Source organism: Caretta caretta, chromosome 21 (genome assembly GCF_965140235.1).
Source record: "Caretta caretta isolate rCarCar2 chromosome 21, rCarCar1.hap1, whole genome shotgun sequence".
Classification (NCBI taxonomy): Eukaryota; Metazoa; Chordata; order Testudines; family Cheloniidae; genus Caretta; species Caretta caretta.
This window is the reverse complement of record NC_134226.1, coordinates 6,275,002-6,291,703: the sequence shown is the minus strand read 5'-3', so window position 1 is coordinate 6,291,703 and position 16,702 is coordinate 6,275,002. Positions and strand designations below refer to the sequence as shown.

Sequence of the window (16,702 nt, the reverse complement as noted above, 5' to 3'; positions counted from 1 at the left end):
TGTATTGAAGTTGAGGGGAAAGTTTCCTTTGAACTCAGAGGGAGCAGATGCAGTCTGTTAGCATGTGCACAAATGTCTAGTGCAAGAAGACTTAACGTGCCCACGTATCCTCTTTTAGTGACGTGAATGTACGTAGGTGGTTCATTTGAAAGCGTATAATACAGAGACGAGGCTCCAGCCTGCTAAGTGCAAGATTTTGAAGTGTACAGGTCTGCTCACACGAACGTGCAAAATTACTATCGTATGTAGGCACCATTTGAAAACTGGACATTTGCCACTCTGTAATGATCGCAATAGCATAGGCTATTTTTGGTAGCCACGTAGCCTGCCCGGTTACCCTGGATTCTGATATAATGGCAACACTATCTTTAAAAACCCAGGTAACCAAACGCTAAGCATTTGGTCGCTGCCTTGGCGGTAGCAATGGGTGAAGAGTAAGCTTTGATCTCTTACCTAGGTGAGTTGTGAAGGTTGACAATTGGAAGGCAGGGGGATGAAATGCCCTTTTAAATGAAGTTGAGATGCTCATGCTCTTTGTTCGTTCCTGTATTCCAGTGTTTAGCTACAGCCGAGAGTTTGACAGTGCAGCACTTCTGTATGGCAGCTTCATCCAAGCACAAGCCAGGAATACCTGCCTGATGTCGCCTGCCAAGGAATCAAAATACCCAACTCTTTTTTTTTTTTTTTAAATTGTCACTTGGCTGCTGGCTAGTTGGAACCTTGACAACTAATCAGGCCTCGGTGCAGCTTCCATTTATTTTTCCTGAGTTGTATTGCCTGGGCTACAACGGAGCACCTCACTCGTACCAACTGCCCCTTGCTAGGGAGTGATGTGTGCTGATACAGTTAAAATTGTATTGTAGTACTTGCAGTTTAAAAATAGCCGATGGTGGTGTCTGCCGGAGTAAATCCCATGTCTGGCTTTATAATTTGAGGTGGGAATTGGGGGAGTTGACTGCAGAGTTGATAAATAGAGTGGGTGGGGTTTCCTTTTTTATATCTCGGCATTACCACTGCATTCAAAAATAAATGTCTAAGTAAGTGGGCTTTGTACATGCTTCCGCATGCAGTGGCTGCAAGCTGTGGCCAGTCAAAACATAACCACTTTCCTGGGTTTGGTTTTATTCACGAAAGGCATGAAGACAGACCTCCTTCCCTCCCTCCCCAATTGGGGTTCATCTCCAAGAATGCTCATCCCCCACCCAAGATCCTCCCTTTCCAGAGAGCCATTTCCACCTTGTGTCCAGGTGCAGGTACCCATTGTCTCAGAGTCAGCCAGTGAGTTAAAAGGAGGTTTGGCACCTTGATGTGTCTCTCCGACCTGTAATACTTGTCAAATCCCTTCTGAGCTCCCCCATTTAGTATATAATTGACATTCTCGGTATTGGCACCAACTACTGATGCTGCACTGTGTGACCTATGGAACTTTAAGGATAGCAAGGAGGAGAATAGGGCACTGAAGTAAGTGTGTGTGAGAGAGCAAGGGCTATCACACAGGACTGTGAACTTCAGATACAGCTATAGGCTGCTGCTTTCCCAGCGTATAGAGCTGGGTTTTGTTAAGAAGTTAACACACTTGGTCTTTAACTGGACATGAGTCTTTATGGAGACTTAGGGGGTACACGCCCGACTGTTGAATCCTCTGGCAGTCACCGAAGTGCTCATTGACACCACACAGCGTAAGCGTTCCCAGCCTGGCATTATTTGTCTCTCCGAGTGGGGCTTCTCTTTGTGGTAGCTGAGAGAGCCATTGAAAAATGAGCATTCAACTAAAACATCCCTTCTTTCTGTTTCATGTTGTTTCCCTGACTATATGCATAACATTTCACGGTATTAAAGCTGTTTGTGTAATTTGACTGTAACTGTGTCTGAGCTGAGTGGTTAAATGGTGCCTAACTGGGTCTAGATTATTAACAGTGTGTGTGGCATGTTCATGTTCTCCAACTGTCCCTAATGGCTCTCCGGTTCTCGTTTGTTGTAGAGTAAAGAAGTCGGATTGCAGCTCCAGGAAGACTTGATGAAGGTCCTGAATGAGCTATACACGGTAAATCAGACTTCCTTCATGAGTTCTTTTCATGCATAAGGAAAGAAGTGTTTGGCTTCTGCCTTCCTGCTATTAAAGCTGTTGTAAAGGAGACTAACCCCTAGGGCTGACGCATGTTTACGATCTAAGTGATTTGAAGCCTCGTGTGTTCACCAGTCTATACTGTAACATTAATTTTATTTTCATTCCATCTTTATCCTCAGGCTGTATCTCTGTCTGATCTGTTGTTGCCAAAGAATGTTGCACAGGAATTATGGAAAGTGTCATGTTTTGAGATACATTTTTGGTTGTGCACATGTTTCAGTACTGTGGTTGCACGCTTTTAATTTCTACAGCCAACTCAACACAACTGGCCCCATTCTCTCCAAACTGGGATGTAGTGCCTAATGTGACAGATCAGACTTCACCGTGCAACTCTACCTTTCCCCCTACTTGAGGATTTATTGTAGATTTTCATATTTGGTTTGTTTTCTAGATCCTGATTTCAGCAAGGTTTGTCAGCCGTGGGTTGGGGTGGAAGGGGATTTGAATTCCTGAATATGCCTAATATTACTATTAGACTCAGCATTTGGTTTCAGACAAAGCTCTGTACAGGACCCCCTCTCCAGGGATGAAACTCTGAGACAGCTGAGTTGTAGCCTTTTTTCCTGAGGACGAAACAGTCTGTTGTAAATATGTTTTGCTTCTGTTTGAGTACCTGGAATGAGGTGTCTCCATGCACAAGATTTTTATGCACTTATTTTTAACAAAACCTCCCCCCACAAATTTTTCTCTTATATTTTTATAGTATCGTAAAAAAGTATCAAATATGCAGGTAATCTCTAAATGCAACTGTAGGTTATCTGACTTCTCTAGTACAAAACATAGTAACCTTGACAGTAAGCGAAGTCTGACTTCCTTCGTCCCAGAAAACTAGATAATTCTCAGTACCCTAAGATGTTTTACCCTATTAATTTTAAAGAACACACATTTTGTGTGCTACAATTAGCTAGCCCAGGAGAATAGGGATCCTAATTTTGGGTGTACCATATATTTATATAGCACTCATCCTATTCTCTGGCTGCTGCATAAAAAATTAAAAGCAGGATAACTCATAATTCAAAAGGCCATAAACAGGCATCCCCTTCCTCACCATAGCATTGTCTCACAGCTGCTTAACATACTTTCCTTCTGTAATTATTTATTATAAAATATGCTTCTCATCCCAGTATACTCCAGTGATGTCCCCAAATCTGCACTTTGGTGGATAAAGGCTGGAGGAGAAGCTTTGCGATGACGTGGACACTGTACCACTAACCCATTCCTCTTGACCAGGAAATAGTTGTCCACTTCACAACATGCAGCCTTTGGGCTGTTTCTCAGCATCCGTTTAGGCGAGGACTATGACTGGCGCAGCAGGGAGCCTGAGGTTTTCAAATGAGATGTTTTGGCAGAGCCATGTGGGTAAGCTGCTTCTGTTGCCAACCAACACCATATTCAGCTTTCAGGAAGTGTTGCCTGTATTTTTTTAGCATTCATGATGATGTGGAACCAGTCTGCAAAATCTGGTTCTCTGTCCACCTCCGTTCCCTTTCTCCACCTCCAACACACAGACTTCTGCCAGCCTATAGTGCTGTAAATTAGGGCAGCCCTTTCCTTAGCCTTGGTATAACAATTGAGCCCTGCCAAAAGGTTGTGGTACATCAGTTAGGGTACATATACAGTAGAACCTCAGAGTTACGAACTGATGGGTCAGCCACACACCTCATTTGGAACCGGAAGTATGCAATCAGGCAGGAGCAGAGACAAGAAGCGGGCGTGGGGAAGCAAATACAGTGCTGTACTGTTAAATGTAAACTACTAAAACAATAATGGGGGAAAGTTTTTGAAAAAAGATTTGACAAGGTAAGGAAACTGTTTCTGTGCTTGTTTCATTGAAATGTGCTTGTTTCATTGGGGCCGGACGAGTTGCATCCGAGAGTGCTGAAGGAATTGGCGGCTGTGATTGCAGAGCCATTGGCCATTATCTTTGAAAACTCGTGGCGAACCGGGGAAGTCCCGGATGACTGGAAAAAGGCTAATGTAGTGCCAATCTTTAAAAAAGGGAAGAAGGAGGATCCTGGGAACTACAGGCCAGTCAGCCTCACTTCAGTCCCTGGAAAAATCATGGAGCAGGTCCTCAAAGAATCAATCCTGAAGCACTTGCATGAGAGGAAAGTGATCAGGAACAGCCAGCATGGATTCACCAAGGGAAGGTCATGCCTGACTAATCTAATCGCTTTCTATGATGAGATTACTGGTTCTGTGGATGAAGGGAAAGCAGTGGATGTATTGTTTCTTGACTTTAGCAAAGCTTTTGACACGGTCTCCCACAGTATTCTTGTCAGCAAGTTAAGGAAGTATGGGCTGGATGAATGCACTACAAGGTGGGTAGAAAGCTGGCTAGATTGTCGGGCTCAACGGGTAGTTATCAATGGCTCCATGTCTAGTTGGCAGCTGGTATCAAGTGGAGTGCCCCAAGGGTCGGTCCTGGGGCCGGTTTTGTTCAATATCTTCATAAATGATCTGGAGGATGGTGTGGATTGCACTCTCAGCAAATTTGCGGATGATACTAAACTGGGAGGAGTGGTAGATACGCTGGAGGGGAGGGATAGGATACAGAAGGACCTAGACAAATTGGAGGATTGGGCCAAAAGAAATCTGATGAGGTTCAATAAGGATAAGTGCAGGGTCCTGCACTTAGGACGGAAGAACCCAATGCACAGCTACAGACTAGGGACTGAATGGCTAGGCAGCAGTTCTGCGGAAAAGGACCTAGGGGTGACAGTGGACGAGAAGCTGGATATGAGTCAGCAGTGTGCCCTTGTTGCCAAGAAGGCCAATGGCATTTTGGGATGTATAAGTAGGGGCATAGCGAGCAGATCGAGGGACGTGATCGTTCCCCTCTATTCGACATTGGTGAGGCCTCATCTGGAGTACTGTGTCCAGTTTTGGGCCCCACACTTCAAGAAGGATGTGGATAAATTGGAGAGAGTCCAGCGAAGGGCAACAAAAATGATTCGGGGTCTGGAACACATGAGTTATGAGGAGAGGCTGAGGGAGCTGGGATTGTTTAGCCTGCAGAAGAGAAGAATGAGGGGGGATTTGATAGCTGCTTTCAACTACCTGAAAGGGGGTTCCAAAGAGGATGGCTCTAGACTGTTCTCAATGGTAGCAGATGACAGAACGAGGAGTAATGGTCTCAAGTTGCAGTGTGGGAGGTTTAGATTGGATATTAGGAAAAACTTTTTCACTAAGAGGGTGGTGAAACACTGGAATGCGTTACCTAGGGAGGTGGTAGAATCTCCTTCCTTAGAGGTTTTTAAGGTCAGGCTTGACAAAGCCCTGACTGGGATGATTTAACTGGGAATTGGTCCTGCTTTGAGCAGGGGGTTGGACTAGATGACCTTCTGGGGTCCCTTCCAACCCTTATATTCTATGATTCTATGAAATTAGGATGGTTAAAACCAGCATTTTTCTTCCGCATAGTAAAGTTTCAAAGCTGTATTAAGTCAATGTTCAGTTGTGAACTTCTCAAAGAACAACCATAACGTTTTGTTCAGAGTTTCGAGCAACTTCAATTCCCGAGGTGTTCGTAACTCTGAGGTTCTTCTGTACGCTTTGGGGGGGAAGCCACAGCAGTGACTCTCAGAGCTCAGGGCTATGGACTCAGGCTTGTGCTATGGTGCTAAAAATAGCAATGCAGACATTCCCACTCAGGCTGGAGTTTGGATCTGAAAGCTGGGTGGGGGTGGGTTTCAGAGCACCAGCCCAAGTGGAAACACCTACACTGCACTATTTAGCACTGTAGCACGAGCCCTAGTCTGACCGGGCCTCTGAGACTCACTGCTGTGGCTCTTTTTTGAACGTATGTTACCACAGAAGGTCAAGTGTACTGCTCATCTTGTCCTAGAAATAGAAATCAGAGTGTTTCTTGTTGTCACAGGATCCAAGTATTGCATTCTTTTTCAAGTAAAGTGTAGTTGAGGAGAAAACTGTAGGGTTGGGGATGGTTTAAAAATACTGGATAAAAGTACTACTGGTAGAACATCCAGCAATGCAGGTCAGATGGTGGCTGATGGGTAACTGCTGTTCTGGCAAAGTATTTCAGTGCTGACCGTGATCTTGCCATTAAAAGCTGACCATGGGTATTGTTCCCTCCTTGGTAGCTATAGTTGTTCGTAATTGGGATTTGGTGTGATTCAATGCAAAAAGTCAGGGCAAGGAGATAAGATTTGTGGATTTAAACACAGAAATGTCCTTTGAGCGAAGCAGTTAAATAATTTGTTCTGGGACGTGAAACTCAGATGACTCAATTTGTTGGAATCCAAAACTGGATAGTGGTCAAAGTTGATAATACTGTGCAATGTCTGCTCACAGCCAGACTCCTCCAAGAGTCCAGGGGAAAACCGAAGCAATCCTAAGAAGTGGAGCATTTTCAGAAACTCCAAATGTGTCTTCCTTTTTTATGAATACTAACTTTGAAATTGGAATGCCCTTGGGAGAATCCATTTAAAGTTCGCATGGGATGGCTCTTCTCTTAGGCCTTGCTTGGTTGGAGGCATCCCAGTACAGTGAAGTACTGGCTGCTATTAGGCAGCGGTGGTGTCACACAGTTCACAACTCAAAGCTGTGGCCAACCTGGGGATTAGCTCCCAACCAATCTGACGCCCCCTCCTTGGGTTTCTTGGCCCAGGGTCTCGTACTGTATCTCTCTGGAGTCAGGTTACTCCCTCTTCATCACTCGGGGTGTTCCATCCGGCCAAGTCACTGGAGTCCTCCCCTTCTGGGGGAATCGAAGTCCCACTGGACACTCCAGCAGTCTTCTGATCCGCTACCCAGTTTGTGCCACTTGCCCAGCTGCTAGTAGGGGAACCTGGGTCCTTCCATTACTCAGCCCAGGGATCCTATGCCCAGCAACCATCATCTGCTCAAGCTCCAGTCTTATTGCTGTTTCCCCGGGTTCTTTCCTGCCTCTCTTCCTTACCTTCAGGCCCTCCTCTGTTTTACTCTTGGAGCTTCCTGTGCTCCTTGTAGCTGTTTCATCCCCTGTCGCGTTCTTGCCAGAGTCTGCATTCCAAGGCAGGATCTCAGGGCTTACTCCTGCCCTGAACTCCTCCTAACCTATTACCAACTCCCCTCCTCTCTAGGGAGTGACAGTAGAGTTCTTCCCTTCAGCCTTCTCTTACCACCAACTTTCTTCCTTCATGTCGAGCCCAGCTCCTCCTGAAGCTGGGCTTCATCAGGTGTTGGGCCGTATAAGCCCTGACTCTCCCACGTGCAGCCTGACACAGGGGTAATTGTCCCTTTTACCTCTGCAGGCTTTGTATGGGATAGACACCCCATCATAGGGGGGTAAGTATTAAATGAGGCTCCCTGGCAACTTTGGAAAGTCTTATCACAGATTTTCATCCCAATACCAGAATCTTCGCTTTTCTCTCACAGTGCAGACATTTTCTTCCTAACACCTTGACATTTCCCATCGAGAGCCCCGTTCTGCCTCGATAGTTTCCCATTTTTCATTTTGTTGTTTTAAACTCTCTTTATTTAGGAAGTTATAACAGGTTTACAAATCCTAGCCATGTAAATATCAGAGACAATACAATTATCACAACAGTGAGCTTTTCTTTAAAGAAACATTATACAGCAATGACAGGTTTCAGTGTAGCAGCCATGTTCGTCTGTATCCGCAAAAAGAAAAGGAGGACTTGTGGCACCTTAGAGACTAACCAATTTATTAGAGCATAAGCTTTCATGAGCTGCAGCTCACTTCATCGGATGCATTCATTGATTATACAGCAATGTAATTACTGGATCTCTCTAACAGGGTATTACCATGTTACAGAGTAGCATCTTCACACTACCCAGGCAGTGTCATTTCTAGTGGTTTTATTAAAATTCGTGAATTCTCTGATTACACATTTAACAGATCAGCCGTGTCTGTCAAATGTTGATAGTCCAGAAAAAGAATGGACGGGTGTTCTGGGTTTTTGCTGGTAAAGGTAAGTGAAGTATTAAATAGAGGATAACCGACTATATAAGTACCTATTTGTCCTTCGTCTCGTTCGCTGGGTATGTAAGTGGTGAATCACTTTTTCCGTAACAACCACCTCACGTTTTTTAACCATTTATCTGGGGTTAAACAGAGGTTATCAGTATCAGAGCAGCTACTAGCAGATGAGATTAACCTTTTTTTCCCCTCATCTGACAGTTTCCTCTCGGAAGCCCTAGGAGGTTTTACCTAAGGATCATTTGGTAACAAATATCCAATAATGTGTGATATTCGGTTAAAATTACATCCCAGTACTCTTCAATGACTGGACTTCTCCACCCCATATACATAAAATCTTCTCATTAACCACAATTTCTCCAGCATTTCTCCCCCATTCCATCTTTATATAATTTTCACCCTGATGGGTTTGAGGTACTATTGAAACAGTATCTTAAAGAAAATTGTTTTCATTGTGCTACAGACCGAGGTTTGCTGGTCCTCTTTCTCTCCTCTCCATCATTCTCCCTCCCCCCCCCCCCCCCCCCCCCCCGTCAAACTCCATTTGTTAACTTGTCCATCCAGGTCCTTTTTCCAGCAGTTTCGCCATTTCTCGATGATTCAGTGCTGCATTGAGGTCATTCTGATTGCTGGTCCCAGTTCCCAAAGTTCCTGCCTTAATTTGTGCCTGCTACCATGTGCAGAGGCATTTCAAAAGGAGGGAAAATGAGGGATAACACAACATTTAAAAGAACCCAAAATACCCTCTTAAATACTTCAGGGCATCTTGTACGTGTGTCAGACAGGCACAGTGATTGTATGTGGCTGACTTGAAGAAAAATAACCTTGGTGTAGAAAAAAGCCATGCAATTTCAGTGGAACGGGCCACCAGGTACATGTGGTCCTCCTGTGTTCCAGAAAAATAAGTGACACCAGGAAGACAGCCACCATCTGTCCTTTCCGTTCTGCAGTGTATCCAGCACAAACTCAAAGGAAGAGGCATTGCCTGGGGAAGGAGAAGAAATATGTTCATAAAGCTCACATGCTGTTCTGGGGCTTTCCTTCTCGTGCAGCTGAATGAAATACGTTGGCTGTTGATTAAATCTGTCCTTTCATCATCTGTTGGTGAATTGCTTCTATTTTAGAAACATGCCTTGCAAACATTTTTTCTGAGGGGTTGTTGCATGGAACACCTTGGTTTTTTGCCTAATGATCTGGGTTACTGATAATGTTGTGGTGTAAATTCTTTCCCTTACCCCTCTTCTCCTGAAAAGACCCTTCAGGAATGTGTTTGAAAGTCAGAACACATTGACCCTCGGGTGGAGCTTGGGTATTAACAGCTAACATTACAGTAGGGAGGGGTGTTTCTCTGAAATTACATATACCAGCAAAACCCCAAAGGAGGGAGTTCAGCATTGGAGTGTTAAAGCCAAATATTTGGGCTAATCTTTGAGAAAGCAGTAGAATTAAGGAAGGGAAGAAAAAAGAGAATTCAGCACATGCCAGAGCTCTTGGTGCTGGAACAGTTAGAATGGCATTTTTAGTTCTGTGCCACAGAAACACAGCTGCTGATGCATGGCAATTTTGATATTATACTGGCCTGATAACTTAGTGGTTTCGCTCTGTGTTGTCATGCAGTAGAGTGAGTGTTGTTTTTGGTTTATCTCACCCCTGCTCTTGGTTGGGAGCAGTTACTATCACTGAATCAGCAAGTTTAACCCTGGGGAAGACATTTTATATTGCTTAAGGGCAACTCCAAGCCATGACGGTTGAGTAGCAGTGTGGTAGAATTCGTAGGCATTCCATACAGATTTTTCTAACAGTGGTTGCGTGACATAGTCTTAAATGGTGTTAGATGTCCAGCATTGCTTTGTGCAGCAGGGATATTTGCAGGCTTTTCTTGTTGATGGGAGCGGAGTTACGCTAAGAATAAACGTGGCTCTATAAATTATGAAATCAGGTCACGTCGTCTGGTTTGCCTGCCATAGGAATCGCCTCTCATTTGCTGGCTCAATCCTAGGCTTCATTTGTGTTTTTCTCTCTCCTATATTATGTATGGGTAAAGGCTCCTACAGCAGAAGAGGTACCTGTCTCCAGACGCTTGTCTCCAAGTATTTTGATTAACTTAAATTGCACTAAGTGTACACATCACTTCAGATGATAAGATGATGACCCAGAGAAACTTACGTTCCAGTATATGCATTTTCAGGACACCAGTTTCTCACAAGTCCATTGAGCCAGGTATTGAAGGAAGTTATCTTAAAGCACTCACCATTAGAAAAATCCTTTGTCAGTTTTCCCTAAGCACCCCAATGATAAACATTTTATTAGCGCATGAATAACCTTTGCAGCCCTAGCAGAGACTGGAAATTCATTCATTCTTTTTAAAATTTCAGATCATCTCTTTGCTGAAGCTTCTTTTCAAATTACAAAGAGCAATCCCCACCCCAACCATATTATAAAGTAGCTCTCTTTCTAAGTGGATCAAACTTAATTACCAGCCATTCAAGTTTCTTGTTGTTTCTGCCACAAAATAACATGCCGCTAGCAAAATGAGTGAACGAGAAGGTTAACTTCTTAGCTCCAGATGCACATCTGATACTGCTCTATTGATTCAAGCGAGGTTGTGTCCATTTGTACTAGGGCTGAATCTGGTTTAGGATGTTGACTGACTGGGGCAAGAGAGAGCAGTTGTAGTTTGGACTTCCAGAAATGCCTTTGCATATGAACTACTCTTGATACTGTCTGCCTACCGGACAGCAATCACTGCCAATTTCAATAAATCAGAACAAACTCACTGCCCCGTTTCCTTTAGGTTTCATCTATTCATGGAAATTAGAGATGGCAAATACTTGGGGGGGGGGGGGGAGTGAGAGAGAGAGAGAGAGAACAGGATTCTATAAATCATTCATTCAAAATGGTGTATTATTCAGTTCTATTGCAATTGCCTTTTCCCTAGTGTAACTGCCCTTATTAAGTAACTTTTATGAGAATCAGTGGACTAACCTTGAAAAAACAGCTTGTCTAAACTGGCTGTAAGGAAGTTTCTGATCAACTGCCCAGTTTGCAGAAGTGATGAGCAACGGTCTTGAAACTAAATGAATCATTCATTGGGATTCACAGATTTCATGCAATCTTGTGCAAATGAATTCTTTGAGTCCATTGACATAAGCAGCACTTGTGGGTGCTAAATTAATCAGGCCTGAAATGTTTTATATAAACTTAAAACATCTAGTGAGACCAGTTGATTCTCTCTCAGAGCAAATGAGGAGAGTTTTATGTTCAGTCTAGTTTTAAGTTCAGCCATATCACTGTTTATCCCATTAATTTTGTGGCCAAATGTCACAGTTCAGGTGCAGCACTGACAAATATGGGGCTTAAGTTACTATATGAAACCAGAGCCTCACCTGAATATTTGAGTCTGTAGTTTATGGTTGTATCCTGTGAGATTAGTGGTCTTGCCTATTACAGATGAAATATTAAGTAACTTCAGGGTTAGCAGATTGTCACCAGCAATATTGTGCTCAGAGATCCTGCTGATCTGCAGCAATCAGAGCTCTGAAAATTCACGTCCTTTCAGTCTGCCTGATACATGCCATCCTGGTCTGGTTACCTGCAGATTAGCAGCCATACGAGTTGGGAAAGTGGATGATGTAGCAATTGCGTCCTCAGTCTAAGATCTTGTACATCAGCCTTAGGAATTTACTATCTGAGACAATTGATCCCCATTTACTTGATTCTGCTTTTTAATTTCCTGGTGCAGATTTTGCTAAACTAAATATTTTACCAGTCTTTTGACTTCCCACTTAAAAGTTTCTGAATCTTTCACACGTTTTGTCAATATACTGTTACCTTTAAGACGAGTCAGTCAGACGACGGATGCTTAATTTAAAAATTCTTCGTTTTCAATACCATGAAGCAAATTCACAATGCAAACATGAAGTGGGAAAAACCCTGTGAATCTCTGGCATGTGCTTTCGGGAACCTATTTCATTTAAATTTGTTCCCTAGATTTTTATGTCCTGGTCCTGCTGTAATATTAATCTGTTCTTCGGCGGTGCTGTTGACCCTCGCTGGCTCCGGTGGGTCAGCACCGACCCCGTTGCCAAACATGCAGCAGGCACTGAGGCATTGTCAGCAGGATTTCATTAAAATTGGGTTTTTATTAATTTTTCTTGCTCCCTGCCAGCTCCCTTCCCAGTGACAGAGGAAAATAGACTTCTGTGCAGTTTACAGCTGCTATAAATACCTGCTTTCTAGTCCAGGCATATGTTGTAGTTGAAAGTCTGTCTGTAAATTATTCAGAAGGTCGGTCTTAATACTGACACTGTTCACATGCTCTGTCATGTTTAAGTTTAACTTCTCTCGGTAACTGAGAACCTTCACCGATCTTCGAGTGAGGAGAGAGCCCACATATCCTTTAAAGTGAAATTGTTAAAGTTCAGACTAAGGTGAAATGGGCATAATGGTTTGCATCTTAAAACCAAATGGCTTCCAAAGGGAATTGGGCTGAAGTCAGGACTGCAATATTGGGCCCTGTACTCGGATAACCTTTACTGGCCACTTATCAGCCTATTACTATCAGTACCTATTTTCACCCTAATTGAGGATGGATAAATCAGTTCAGATGTCATGTCCTTTTTCTTCTCTTCTCCTGGTTTACACAAAACTAGATCTCGGTGTTCTCTGAAACTAAAATATGTTGTGGTCTCCTCCCCATCTTCTTAGTTTCCATGTTCATTGTGCACTTCTAGGTTCCAACTCTCTCAAAAGACACTCTCCTTAGGAGACTTGCAAAAGCTAAGGTTGTGGATCTAAGAGGTTTCAGATATGTATCTGAACTGACTGAGGTTTGCCCATCAGGACTTCACGTGCACAGACCTTGTATCTCACTTGGAAACCTTTTGAGGGATGAAGGTCCCATTGATGCATAATCCTAATTTTAACTACAAGAGGACCACAAAGACTAAGGTGCTCTAAAAGCCTGTAGCACCATGTTCTTCCTTTTTGTCATTGCTAAAGAACATCAGTACAAATTATTTTCCAAGACTAGAAGCCTCCAGGCCAATTGAGCTTCTGTATGAAATATGAATAAAGGCGCCTCTAATTACATTACAAAGATGCCTATTCATATCCCACTATCAAAATGATAACATGCCAGTGTGGCACTGGCAAAGCATCAAATCAGAGGCTTGTGTGTCTCTCCTCTGCATCTTCAGATGTACTTGGAATAATGTATAAAACCTGGAATTTGAGTTTGAGTAGCTAGAGTTTAGAATGACCTTTTTATCAGTAATATTTTATACAAATGTTTCTCTTTACACTACTCTCCTTAAAATGCAGCTGTTCACTTAAAGCACTTTCCCCTCTGAACCTGACAGTGCATCTCTCCCTAGAGCCCATTGCGTTCTCGCACCATCCTTTCCTACTGGATCCCTCAAAAAGGACCTCAGCAAGCAGTGTTGTGCTGTTTGTCACTCAGCAGAGAGTACAAAGGTACTGATTGTGGGCCTCAAACACTATGGGAGTGAACACTTCAAGGAAAATACATGTATACGATGATTATCCAATGTGGTACAGCCCTCCTCAGTTATGTTAAGGGAATCAGCTGGTCCTTATTAGTTTTTTGGTATTTAAAAAAAAAACAAAAAAAACCCCTCAAGTTGTGATTAAATATGGATCTCCGGCTGATCCAGAGAAGTGACAGGCAACGGCCAGTGGGAGCAAGCCACTGATTTACACAGGGCTGCATGAGATTTGTGAATCCCCAGTGACCGATTTCATTTAGTTTTGAGGCTATAGCTCAAAACTTTTGAGAACCAAGCGGATGACCAGAACTTATTGTGCAACTAATTTAGGGAAATAGGTTGTGTGGTCGTCCCACCCCAGGTTAGTCCATTGGCTTCCACTAAAAGGATCTTAGTGAGACATTATGGAAAAAGCAATCCAAATCAGAGCTGAATAATAACCCAGTTTGACTTCAGAAATACTCTTGAGAACCCCAGTTTCATACATACACGTACTTTGTCCCTGTTCTGTGGTAGGATGTTTTTGTCATTACAACTAGCCCAGTTTGCGTTTTCTTTCTGCCAGAAACTATTACCCATCAACTGCTCACTGACAAAATACCCTTTCTGAGATAGAATGTGGTGGCTTGCATGAAATAAAATATTGTGATCTATAGAGCCATGATTGTCGGACAATGAAGTGTATTTCTTTTAGCGATAATGGGTAGCTGTTTTGAAACCAGTTTCAGTAAGGAACTTTTACCTTCTACTTTTTGCCTTTTATTTTGAAGGGTACTTTGGCCATCTTGAAGTAATGTTTGTGATCTGTAGGATGACATCCATTTGTTTTAAAGATAAAAGCACTGTTTGATTTCCCCACCCACCCCCAGTGAATAAACTCTCTCAGCACCTAGGGCCTAGTCTATACTGGGGATTTGTCCCAGTTTCAGCAATCAGTGGCCAGCCACTGGTGTGCAGAAACCTGGTGTAGATAGCTATAGGCAAAGGTTTGCACTGGTGCAGCTCTTTTTCCAGTTTCATTAGTGCAGGTATATTGGAGGCTGAAACGGAGGTAAAATTCCATGTTGAGAAGGCGTATGTAAAATCTGTGAGCATCTAGTGTGTTTGTCTTTGGGCACAACAAGCTCATCCTTCTCAGAGCATACAAAGCCATGCTGCTATGTGACTGCTCAATGATGTCTCTTGCAGGTGATGAAGACTTACCACATGTACAATGCTGACAGCATCAGCGCTCAGAGCAAGCTGAAAGAGGCAGAAAAACAGGAAGAGAAACAGATTGGGAAGTCGGTGAAGCAAGAGGACAAACAGACTCCACGCTCCCCTGACTCAACTTCCAACGTTAGGTTTGAAGAGAAACATGTCCGACGGAGCTCAGTCAAGAAAATTGAGAAAATGAAGGAGAAGGTAAATGAGCAGTGGCACTGAGGAAATAAATGGTGTCAGGAGGAGAGCTTTGTAGTTATTGACCAGAGTGACTGCTGAGAAGTTTCCTGTTAGTGATACTTAAATTCAAAACACTGCGTTACAATGCAGGGTTAAGGATGCAGTGTTAGGAAATGCAAAGGTTAGCATTGTCATTAACTTGGCTGGATAGCACAGCAGCCATATTTTGTAATTATCTTCATTGTGCATAGATGCTGCAGAGCCCAAGCCTCTTCACTTGGAGAGAGGTGAGGCTAGAAGGTAAGGAATATCTTCCTTAAAATTGCTATTGGGAAGATTATTGCTTTCTCTTCAATGTCAATGGGGTAGTAAGATGTGGGGCCAGATCATTAGCAGCGGATGTTGCAGCAGCTGAGGGTCTGGCCCATGGTATCTGGAGGCACACAAGCAAATGCGGGTGATGTTAATCCTTCGCTCTTTCCTTAAGCAGATCCACATACACTAGCAATCAAATTAAGTAGCCCAGAGGACTTGCAGGTCTGGAGGTGGACATCTTGAAATGACATCTTGTTTTTTACGTCACCTTACAACCTTGTAAAACCATCTAAGACTTCACCCCCTCCACTCCCTCTTTGTTTGTGGGTTGTTTGCAGGTAAAGCCCTAAACTCAGGGTTGTCTGATTAACACTCTGTGTTGATCTAAATTAAGCCTTGGAATCTTGTTAGATGAAATTAGTTCCCAAACAAAGAGAAGTGAGCATTGAGATGAGAGGTGTAATTGTTCTGAGGGCACAGTTTGTTCTGCCACCAAGAACTTTTTTTCTTTCCTTTTCTTTTTTTAAATCAACTCTTCCATTTCTTTTCAGCGTCAAGCAAAATATACTGAAAATAAACTGAAGGCCATTAAGGCGAGAAATGAGTACCTGCTGGCTCTGGAAGCCACCAATGCGTCTGTGTTCAAGTATTACATCCACGACCTGTCCGATCTCATTGATGTAAGTGTGCTGCGACTTGGGTGCCTGTATTGAATGTCGTTCTCATTAACCCCACTGTATGCATCTCCTTCTTTAACCCCTTTTGTGCTAGCATCCTTTGTAGCCCCTCTGCAATGATGGCCTGCAATGTTGTCTGCCTGAAGTGCAGAGCAGGCTCTGTACGCTGGGGAAATGTACCAGGTACAATAGTCAGTAGTGAAGCGGTTAGGGAGGCTTTTCTTCAACAGTTGCTTGGCAAAGGGAGTGTTAAAAAGAAGGGAAGTTTGTACAGTAGACACAGAGTATAGGAATCTTTATAAAGAGAGGGAATGCTTCATCTGTTTCAGATTTTATACATACTGTTTTAAGCAAATCCCCAAGATTATAATTGAAAGAGACAGGTTTTTCTAAAAAAGGAAAATGTGTTTGTAAAACCATAAAACAATTGGCAGAAGGACTCAAAGGCAGACGTAGCTCCCAAAACTGCTTTTAACTCATTTTTTTGAAATTGTCTAACTTTCAAATTTATGGTGTCGCTTTATAGAACGTTCACTGAGATATGTAGAGAGCCATTCTCCTGTATCCAGGACCTCCCGCTGATTCAAATCCACCCAGGTCTACAGATTTGTGTTAGACCAGTTCCCAGTGGCAAGGTGTATGTATCACCAATAGTCCTGCTAATTCCCACCCCTAGCTCAATGGTAGTCTCAGCAAAGGGGTGAAGAATGAAATTGTCTATGGAAAGAGAACTCTCCTGTTCCCTAGA

The 16,702-nt window shown here is 43.2% G+C and overlaps 1 protein-coding gene across 6 annotated transcripts in view; it reads left to right on the top strand.

The window, feature by feature from the left end:
- SRGAP2 (SLIT-ROBO Rho GTPase activating protein 2) overlaps window positions 1-16,702 on the top strand; it is a 209,083-nt gene that overhangs the window by 128,487 nt on the left and 63,894 nt on the right. For all 6 annotated transcript variants that reach the window (XM_048826403.2, XM_048826402.2, XM_048826401.2 and 3 more), the window contains 3 exons: window positions 1,982-2,044; window positions 14,768-14,983; window positions 15,829-15,957. In XM_048826403.2, the coding sequence (XP_048682360.1) occupies window positions 1,982-2,044; window positions 14,768-14,983; window positions 15,829-15,957 (408 nt within the window). The remainder of the gene's footprint in view (window positions 1-1,981; window positions 2,045-14,767; window positions 14,984-15,828; window positions 15,958-16,702) is intronic.